This window comes from Aedes aegypti, chromosome 3 (genome assembly GCF_002204515.2).
Source record: "Aedes aegypti strain LVP_AGWG chromosome 3, AaegL5.0 Primary Assembly, whole genome shotgun sequence".
Taxonomy (NCBI): Eukaryota; Metazoa; Arthropoda; class Insecta; order Diptera; family Culicidae; genus Aedes; species Aedes aegypti.
Window position 1 is genome coordinate 349,893,603 of NC_035109.1, and position 11,078 is coordinate 349,904,680.

The 11,078-nt window shown below is 44.9% G+C and overlaps 1 protein-coding gene across 1 annotated transcript in view; it reads left to right on the top strand.

Annotated features, from left to right (window-relative positions):
• LOC5578118 (alsin homolog) overlaps window positions 1-10,421 on the top strand; it is a 34,455-nt gene extending 24,034 nt beyond the window's left edge. The window contains exons 3-7 of the mRNA XM_001656766.2: window positions 7,432-8,008; window positions 8,071-8,814; window positions 9,316-9,495; window positions 9,559-9,704; window positions 9,769-10,421. Coding sequence (XP_001656816.2) covers window positions 7,432-8,008; window positions 8,071-8,814; window positions 9,316-9,495; window positions 9,559-9,704; window positions 9,769-10,019 — 1,898 coding nt within the window. The 3' untranslated portion in view covers window positions 10,020-10,421. The remainder of the gene's footprint in view (window positions 1-7,431; window positions 8,009-8,070; window positions 8,815-9,315; window positions 9,496-9,558; window positions 9,705-9,768) is intronic.
• Window positions 10,422-11,078: the final 657 nt, after the last annotated feature.

Genomic DNA, 11,078 nt, shown 5'->3' on the forward strand with positions numbered 1-11,078 from the left:
ACTGGATGATCAGCGAAGTGCACGGAGGGGGCAGTAACGGGGCGGACATAGGGGGTGCTTTTGTACATTGGGTGAAACGTTGATGTATCGCTCCGAAGAGGCTGGGGGGGCTTGTATGGTTCGGTTACGCCGAAGGGAGTGTGTTCAATTAATGAAGAAAGCTTTGGTACTTTGAACGTTGCATTCGAATGCAATGCATTTGTTCTATTTTGTGGTATAATATAATCAGAGCATAATTGACTCACCGTGGTAACTGCTGCTGGTGCATACTGCTTAGTGGTAAGTGCTTCGAGGCCGGACGACTGGTCGTGCTGAGAGACAGTTGGATCCAAGATTACCTGGCACGGTTGTGGACCACCTGTCGTCGCTGGTATTGTAGCGATATTCTCCTGCTGCGACGAACTTGTTCCATGGACATTGGCAACCGGGTGGTTACCACTCGCAAGTTGGCTTGACGACGATGGTCCCACTTGCAGTGTATATGGCTTTGGCGGACATAGTTGTACGCCAAGGAATTTCCGCTGAATTTCCTGCAAGTCCACAGCGAATTGCCCTTTCGGTAGCGGTTGAGGTACGACAGGTACGTCCCAAGTTAGGCTCCAGTCCAGTGGATCCTGCGCGTGGAACTCCGGCTCAGCTGGTTGCCCACAATTTGCTTCAGAAGTCGCGCCTTGGGCCGGTGGCAGGCTTGGATTTAGCCCGAAGGTGAGCTCTACTTGTTGTCCGGATTTCGGCGTTGAAGCCGCAGCGAATGTCGTTGTAGCCGATGGTTTCTGCTTGTGAACGGTACCGGTGCGTAATTCTGTGCCAGCGGGAATGCCACTACATCCGATGCCAGAGCCTAAATTTGCGACGGGTTCGTTCTGAAGCCACTGTTCCACTAATTGGATACTGGACATCGAGCGACGGCTTCTCAAGCTGCCTTCTTCCTCCTCCTCTAGCTGGGCCTGCATCAGGTCGTACTTTTTCGCCAGATACTCCTTCTCACGCGAAACCTTCTCCTCGGCTGCCTTTTCTTGCAGGATCCTCTCGTCTTCCAGCCGCTTCAGATCCAGGAGAATTCTCGCACGAGCAGTCGAACTTGACGATCTCCTCGAAAGCGACCGCGCCGTTGGGGGATTCCTCTCCATACACCGAACGCACACAACGCAGCTTCCACCAATGGAACGTCTAGATGAAGCACATGCGAGATGAATTCGTCGCAAACAATCACTGCACTGCAGCATCTCTTCATCGGGTTCACCTGACCGACCGCATACACAAGTAAATGTGGCCGCCGCCATTGCGAACTGCTGCACCCGCGTGGCGAAGATTGCGATGATCGCAGCTAATTGTTGCTTTCACAGATGAAAATCTAAAAGATTTTGTTGGCACAGGTGATGGGATTTCGGACCATCCGTTTAGCAAAACTCGGATTTTGTGGTAGAGTTCGCTTTTAGCTGAAATTTCATTTTAATCCATTAGATTTAAGTTAACATTTGGTAAGTTTAGTTCACTAATTTTAAGTTAATGTTGCATGATTAGTTGTAAGTCGTAAGTTGGTTAGTGTACATATTTGCATGATTGTTTGTCTTACATTTTCAGTCCTTTTCGTGTACTAAGTCCTGTCCTGTCCAACAAACTAACAATTTATATTTTCACTTTTCGTATTTTCGTCCAACTAGCGTGTGTGATTGCTGTGTTGTCTCAAATGGTACTGAGTGTGATATGTGTGGTGTGCAGAGTCAGTTTCTCTCGTTGGACGGCCGGTCACTCAGCCGTTGCTGGCGCTCGCCCCGCAGCTAATAATTCGGACGACTGGGTGCCGTCCTGAACAGTTATCTATACAAGCAAGGAGGCCATGCTAGGGTTGACATAGTCCTTTATGGGGTACTATGTTCAGTGCCGTATCGACGCAAGTCAGGTAGCGGCATCTGAGCCTACTCCCGCCTAGGTGGAACAATCAGGTGACGGATCTTGAACGTACTCTAAGGTCTGCCACGATTTTACGGGACGGGAGCAGCCTGCGTCATTGGCCCACTCGCCGTTTCAGACTAGTGTCACCTGACCCTACTAAGGGAGTAAAATGTCGCCGCTGTATGCTGGTCTAATCTCTAGAGATATTTATAAAGAAATAGCAAAAAAAATTCACGGAAAACATTACATACTTGGAAGTATACATTCCTTGTCGAATTAATAACAAATTTGTGGATAATATTCTAGATATATGTTTTTAGAAAACTCTACTAACCTGTTACTGGTTCTATAAAGAAAAATTGCTGGTGAATTTTCTTAAAAGTCAATGGGAACAATATAGAGCGATTCTTTGAAGATATCCACAGAATTCATAGAATATTTAGAAAAGTAACTCCTGAAAACACGGTAAATGGCTGGGCATGGCGTACCATTGGTACCTCGCGTACCTACAGGAATAAAATAGACCCCTTTGTGTGGTCCTTAGCCTCTTGCCCAGCAACTCCTATCCCTACCTCCTCGTGGTACTGGCCGGGGTACGAGTAACCTTAGGGAAGATCGGGTAACCAACCCCCGGTGGGAACTTTGGTCGTATACTGACAGGGAAGGGGGGGTTTGCTTCTGCAAACCTTGAGCGTCTGTACTCCATGTTAGGAGCGGCTCACAACAGCGTCTGTTTCCCATGTCAGGGGCGGCTGATCATCGTCCGAGTGCCAGAGAAGGACTCTAAGCTAAACTGCGCACTATGGCCCTCCGAACATTTAGGGGGAATGGTCCTCCGGAAATCTAGGGGGTTGGTGTCAGGCCCTGCAAGCCAGCCGTAAAAATACACCAGCACAGGAACGTCAACGAGAGAATACGGACCGGAACAATCGGCAAAGACCACAGCGACGGAAATGGACTAGCGATTGGAAACTCGGTACGTGGAACTGCAAATCTCTCAACTTCATCGGAAGCACACGCATACTCTCCGATGTGCTGAAGATCCGCGGTTTCGACATCGTAGCGCTGCAGGAGGTGTGCTGGACAGGTTCGATGGTGCGAACATTAAGAGGTAATCATACCATCTACCAGAGCTGCGGCAACACACGTGAGCTGGGAACAGCTTTTATAGTGATGGGTGATATGCAGAGACGCGTGATCGGGTGGTGGCCGATCAACGAAAGAATGTGCAAGTTGAGGCTCAAAGGCCGGTTCTTCAACTTCAGCATCATAAACGTGCATAGCCCTCACTCCGGAAGCACTGATGATGACAAGGACGCATTTTACGCGCAGCTCGAACGCGAGTACGACCGCGGCCCAAGCCACGACGTCAAGATCATCATAGGAGACTTAAACGCTCAGGTTGGCCAGGAGGAGGAGTTCAGACCGACGATTGGAAAGTTCAGCGTCCACCGGCTGACGAACGAGAACGGCCTACGACTGATAGATTTTGCCGCCTCCAAGAACATGGCCATTCGCAGCACCTACTTCCAGCACAGCCTCCCGTATCGATACACCTGGAGATCACCACTGCAGACGGAATCACAAATCGACCACGTTTTGTTCGATGGACGGCACTTCTCCGATATTACCGACGTCGGAACCTATCGTGGCTCTACATTGGCTAACATTGACTCCGACCACTACCTGGTGATGGTGAAACTGCGCCCAAAACTATCCGTCATTAACAATGTACGGTATTGACGCCCGCCTCGGTATAACCTAGCGCGACTGGCCCAACCGAATGTCGCTGCCGCATACGCGCAGCATCTCGAGGTAGCGTTGCCGGAAGAGGGCGAGCTTGACGAAGCCCCTCTTGAGGACTGCTGGAGCAACATAAAAGCAGCCATCAACAACGCAGCCGAGAGCATCGTCGGGTACGTGGAAAGGAGGACATGTGACGATTGGTTCGACGAAGAATGCAGGCAGGTTTTGGAGGAGAAGGATGCAGCGCGGGCTGCAATGCTGCAGCAAGGAACGCGACAAAACGTGGAGCGATATAGAAGAAAACGAAAGCAGCAAACCCGCCTATTCCGGGACAAAAAGCGCCGCCTGGAAGAAGCGGAATGTGAAGAAATTTTTTTTTTCTATCTTTATTAACGAGATTTTTAGCCCTGGGCTAGTTCATCTCGGGACCAACGGCTTTACTTCCCTTCCGAAGGAAGTCGTCACTGAAATTTTTAGTGACTATCTCGGGGATGGGATTCGATTCCAGGTCCTCGGCGTGAGAGGCGTGTGTTCTAACCACTACACCAGGTCCGTCCCCTGTGAAGAAATAGAACAGCTGCATCGTTCACAAGAAACGCGAAAGTTCTACGAGAAGCTTAACGCATCCCGAAAAGGCTTCGTGCCGCGAGCCGAAATGTGTAGGGATAAGGACGGAAGCATCTTGACGGACAGACGTGAGGTGATTGAAAGGTGGAAGCAGCACTACGATGAACACCTGAATGGCACGGAGAACACAGGCGCCGAGGGTCACGACAGCGGAGGAAGTGGCTACGTCAGCACGGCGGATGAAGGAAACCAACCTGCCCCCACATTGAGGGAAGTTAAGGATGCCATCAACCAGCTCAAGAATAACAAGGCCGCTGGTAAGGATGGTATTGGAGCTGAACTCATCAAAATGGGCCCGGAGAGGTTGCCAGCCTGTCTGCACCGGCTGATCGTCAGAATCTAGGAAACGGAACAGCTGCCGGAGGAGTGGAAGCAAGGGGTCATATGCTCCATCTACAAGAAGGGCGACAAACTGGAATGTGAAAACTATCGTGCGATCACTATCCTGAATGCCGCCTACAAAGTGCTATCCCAAATTATCTTCCGTCGTCTATCACCAATAACAAATGAGTTTGTGGGAAGTTATCAAGCTGGTTTCATCAACGGCCTCTCGACAACGGACCAAATCTTCACTGTACGGCAAATCCTCCAGAAATGCCGTGAACACCAAGTCCCAACGCACCATTTGTTCATCGATTTCAAAGCGGCTTACGATAGCATCGACCGCGAAGAGTTATGGAAAATCATGGAAGAGTACAGCTTTCCCGGGAAGCTCACAAGACTAATAAGAGCAACGATGGACGGTGTGCAGAAGCGTGAAGATTTCGGGTGAACATTCCAGTTCGTTCGAATCCCGCCGAGGACTTTGACAGGGTGATGGACTTTCGTGCCTGCTGTTCAACATCGCGTTAGAAGGTGTCATGCGGAGAGCCGGGTTCAATAACCGAGGTACGATTTTCACAAGATCCAGCCAATTTGTTTGCTTCGCGGATGATATGGATATTGTCGGCAGAACATTTGGGACGGTGGCAGAGCTGTACACCCGCCTGAAACGTGAAGCGACAAAAGTCGGCCTGGTGGTGAATGCGTCAAAAACAAAGTACATGCTGATAGGCGGAACCGAGCGCGACATAGCCCGCCTGGGAAGCAGTGTTACGATAGACGGGGATACTTTTGAGGTGGTTGATGAGTTCGTCTACCTCGGATCCTTGTTAACGGCCGATAACAATGTTAGTCGTGAAATACGGAGACGCATCATCAGTGAAAGTCGCGCCTACTATGGGCTCCAGGAGAAGCTGCGGTCGAGAAAGATTCACCCTCGCACCAAATGTACCATGTACAAAACGCTTATAAGACCGGTAGGTGGGCCAAAATCGAAGTTGGAGAGACACAGCCATGGACCGAGTAAATTGGCGTAACATCGTTAACGAGGTTTTATCAAATTAATTGATGTAACACCAACTAAATAAATAAATAATAAACTCCTGAAAACCTTCCTTAGCCTTGTGGTTAGAGTCCGCGGCTAAAAAGCAAAGCCATGCTGAAGGTGTCTGGGTTCGATTCCCGGTCGGTCCAGGATCTTTTCGTAAAGGAAATTTCCTTGACTTCCCTGGGCATCATCGTACCTGCCACACGATATACGAATGCGAAAATGGCAACTTTGGCAAAGAAAGCTCTCAGTTAATAACTGTGGAAGTGCTCCTGAAAATAGAGATAGAAAACTAGAGGACGAATGTCGCTGGTGTTCCCTTTGTTCTCGCTCAGAAATATGTCGGGTACTGAGAGAGACTCGCGAAGAGGAAAAATATCAATGTCATATGCAGCCCAGATTCCCCTCTCACGAAACGTCAAATGCAGCCCACCGTTTTTATGGCTGAAAAAGTGAAAAGTATTGTGTTCAAAGTAAAATATTATTAAAAACTTATGTCGGCAGAGCAGTTTTTTCCAAAGTTGCTGATAAATCTAAGCAAAAGATTAATTATTTCTAATGTCTGCTACGTTTGCTGACATGAAATCTCACTCAAACGGCTATTTATGATTCGATGTGATGCAAACTCAATCATTTTTTGCTGAGATGTTCATGTGAGGTTTTGAACAGCATGCGCATAATTGGTATAAACACTAAGTGGAATAAGAAAAAAACTCAGCAATCACAGAAAAAGAAGACCGTCTTCGCGAGTCTCGTCTCAGGTCGGGTACTTAAGTGTCAAACTGCATAGGGCGTCGATGCCGGTTATGGACCCTTTTTGTATTATGGACCCCCTACAGAAAAACATAAAATTAACACTCAAAGCAACCTTATTCCTATGAAAATCCACCGGGGGAACTTCGATCACATTGTTAGCAGTTTCAGACAAAATATTTGGTACAGATATTTGAACAGTTTTTTTAAATGAAACCACACAAGAGGATCCATAATACGCATTTCCAGGTGGGTCCATAATAGGCCCGTCGGCAGCGAGCCGGATTACATGGGAATCAAATGGAGGGTCCATAATAAGAAACGTCAAATTTGTAAAAATTCCTATTATGGACCCTGGGAGGGTTCCTAATAGGCATTCGGATAACAGTTTTCTAAATGTATATTTCTCTTGAAAAATCGAATGATTTTGTGTGTTTCATAGGCGTACTGTGAAGTAAACACATTGAACTTGTTGTCAGACTCCACAAAACGTATATCCAGCGTCGAGAGTGAATTTCAGCTACTAAGGGGTCCATTACTATCATTGAAACCCTACATTTTCGCGTAGACATTTATAGCCCCGCCTATCTCCGCCAGCAAAAGATGTTCAGACAGCGACCCCAGCGACATTCTCCTTCTATGGTTTATTATTTATATTCTCCTGAAGGAACTTGTTTTAGGACTTTCTGGAAAAATGATTGACGAACCATCCCAGTAATTCCTCATCATAATCTCCTGTAATGTTAATGTTCATAAGATTTCTATTAGTCATTCAGGAAGCAATGCTTAAAAAAATCTCTAAATAAATTCGTTCTGTAATTCCTAAGGGATATCTTGTAATTAATGTTATGTGAGTTGATTTCTGATAAAATGTTTGGTCTAAGCCTGAATGTTATATCGGAAAGAAAATCATGAAAAAATCAGTGCTTCGGCCCTGATTAGCAATTCCTAGAAACATAGTCTGATCCAGCTCTCATCTTCTTCTTTGGGCATAAAGTTGGGATGTAGATTAATCCTGTGCTGTTCGATTTCTTCCACAGGTGACTTATTCGACGGCAAGTATAACGGATACGGAAAGCTCAAGACCTCCCCGAGCGCCGGCCTTACTCAGCAGTATTTCAAATACCAGGGCTACTTCAAAGACGATAAATACAGCGGTTTTGGAACCCTAACAACCAGTTCGTACCAGTACAATGGAGACTTTATCAATGATCTCAAAGAGGGCTTCGGGGTAGTCGAAGACAGTATAAACGGGGTGAAGTACATCGGGATGTTTGCCAACGACAAGAAGTACGGCAACGGAATTCTGATAACAACCAATGGGACGTACTACGCTGGATTATTCGCAAACGATGTCCTGTCGAATTCAGCTGGTGGGTTGGCCATCTTTCCCAGTGGAATCTATTACAAGGGGGAACTGACGATAGACGGCCCTAATGGAAAGGGCACGTTTTACTATCCAGAGCGAGAAATTGAATCGGAATCGTTCGAACTGGATGATACCAATACCAAAATGAGTGGCCATACAATGACGGGGACGTTTACGGGTACGTGGGATAACGTACGGATATCGAACGGCAGCATGGCCATGAATCAACGCTTCAATAAGGTTCCGATGTAAGCATTTGATTTAGCGATCCAAATTTGAGTTCTCAACTAATTATTATACATTTACTTAGCTTGGACCTGAAAATCAGTGCCGAACGGAAATGGGCTTCCATCTTTTCCTGCTTCCACCAGTCAGTATTCGGTACCAGTGATATAAGCAAGATTCGTTCTATGGATGTTAAAAGAATATGGAACAAAATAGCAATCTACATCAGCAGGGCAAAACGAAAAGAGCAACTCAAATCCAATAATTTTGAAGCCAAAATTGCGGAGTTTGACGATCTTTCAGCAGCTGAAATTTGTCAAAGTGGCTTCCACTTAACTACGCTGTCAGCCACTTCTCTTAAATCCAGCATATCGGACTCCAAATTGTCACTTAACGCGAATTCGAATGGCATTCTCAATGGAGACCCCTTGGATAACATCTCCGTGCGAAGCTGTTCATCGATTGCATCGCGAGAGTACGACGACGACTTCATGCTTAATCCTTCCGGCGGTCAGAGTCGAACGTCGCCCTTTCGAGATCTGGACATCATTCCGGATTTCTGTATCACCCGTCTTGACAAGCAAGGGCTGGCCCTGCTGCAAGAATATCTCAGCGAAGCGTTCCGAAATCAGCACCATCCGCTGCACCAGCTGTTCGAGAAGCTTTCTAGCTGTTTCTATTCCACTTATAGCTGTTGGAAGTTTACGCCAAACTCGATCCTGTGCGAGCCGGCCATGAACGAGTGGATTTCGATCGTGAGCCGGATCTACACGCTGGTGGTGACGGTTATGTTTCCGGCGTTGCCCAAGGATTCTACCGTCGTGGAAGGGTGAGTAAAAAAATCATTATTCAGGTCACTGTTTTAATATAAATCTCTATTTTTAATGTAAAGTTATATTTTTCTTCTCTGGTACTAAATTCTAGACTAGAGGTATCAGAGAAACCTCTAGAGACTGTTATGTGACTGTTTCAAATTTTCCATTATAACGCGATTTCTCCGCTAATTATCTCTGGAAATTCTTTAAAGTGTCTTCTGTGAAAAGTCTGCCCAAATTTTCTGATGGAACTTTTTTTATAATCTTTAAGTATTCCTTCATTCCCGATTTGGCCTAATTTTTTCGTTCTTTTTTTTTAAACATGTTGCACTTTACTGATCACTCGCTGGGTGTGATTAGTGAGTTACATTTTCAGCGAGAACGGTTGTCTGATTCTCTAGATGTGTGCTCTTGAAAATTCTATGTTTGGCTTCGATGCATCGTCACCTTAATATTCTTCCTTACTGAATCGCTAACAGCGCTGGAAATATTAAAACCAAGATCTGTAATTTCAGGGAACTGCTATCATACCAAACTCTGCTGTATCCAATTCTGATGACTCAGGGTATTTATTCGGCGCTGTTTGTGCTCTATGCGAGCAAGTGCAGTAAAAACGATGAAATTTACCGACAGCGGATATTGATTTGCGAGAAAAAGACAGACGAAAATCTGATTCAACTGCTGGACATCAACAGGTTTGTATAAATAAGATACCTACTAGCGGGTTTGTGAACTTATGAATATTACAATTTTTATAGGGAGCTTATTCCAATCATAAAGAGTTCACTTTACCAGGAAGCAATAGAAAGTCTGAATCGCTTCAAGGAAAAGTGCTGTCCAAGTGAAATGATGAAACATATCAATGAGGCTTTCGAATTGGTCGATGAAGCCAGCAGACAGCATGGTAAGTGTCAAGAATCATCGGAGGTTCAATTGTCGTCATCCATTCTTTCATATCTTCCGCACAGACGCCTCGTTTAGTATTGCTGCGGACAGCTTGCTGGAACTGGCCATCTTGCTCATCATCAAAGCCAACATACCTCAGCTGGGGGCCGAAATAAGCCTCTTGGAAGATCTGATGCAGAACGATGCGTACGGCGGAGACTACCATAGTAGCACCCAAAACGATTACTGTCTCACCACGTTGAAAGCGTCCTATCAGCATATCATTAGCGATAACTTCTTCGTAAACAAGATTTTCGACGGGGGAAGTCCTTAAGAGTGTTGTAAATGTTGCTCAGTGACAAAGTTCTAGTGTCTTCTGTTGAATACTCTGTGATTTTAGTCATTCCCTGTACATAAACGCCGCGAGTCTAGCTAGGTTTGAATTTAGTTTGCTTAAAAATGATTTTTATGTCGACAGAAAAAATGTTCATTGTTTTTATTTAAATTGTTAACGAAATACCGAATGCAATTGAGCTTCGTAATTATAGCTTTATTCAAAGAAATTATTTATAACTACAACCCCTGTGTATCTTTCACTGCAAGAGATGGATTTTTACTGGATATTGGGAAAAATGTGTGCATGTAGGGTCAAGAACTTCATGTAGGGTAAAAAACTTCCGTGATTCACTTTGGCATGTGGTTTTTTTTCTGGCTCAAGCTGTCTGAAACTTTGTAATAATAAGCACTTCAATACGACGCAATACCAAATATTGGAACAGTATCTTTTAAAAAATCCACTGCCAAAATGATTCGAACGTGTGAAGAATAAAATCAGCCCCCTATACAATTTTTTTTTAACAGAATGTCATTTGTAAGCCTAACTTTCGAATGTTTAACAAAATGTTTTTTTTTTGCCACATTGAAGCAATCGGCTTTACTATAAATGCAATATTAAATGTAGATTTTGTTAAACTATCGTACCATACATACAGTAAACATTAAATGTTCAAACAGATGCTCCTCCAATATAAAAAATATGAATAAATAAATGCTATTTATCTGAAAAAAATGCCGCTATTGTGCTCTATTTGTGCCTGTTACTAAGAGAATATCAGAGAATGGAATATATACTTTTTGAGGGCAAAGGCTTTTTACACGTAGATCATATTTTGCTCATTTCTGACCGCCATCCTTGTAGCGCTTTGTACACATATAATTTTTGGAAGTTTTGTGGGACGTACACTTTGGTCAATCTATGTTCAAATATCGGTACAAATTAGTCAGAACTCCGTGAAAAATTATCATGTTTAATTTCCTCAACTAACTCCACATTTTTTTTTTTAATTTTGCTGTGGAATATTCTTTTCAAAACTGAGCTATTTGTTGCAGAAAT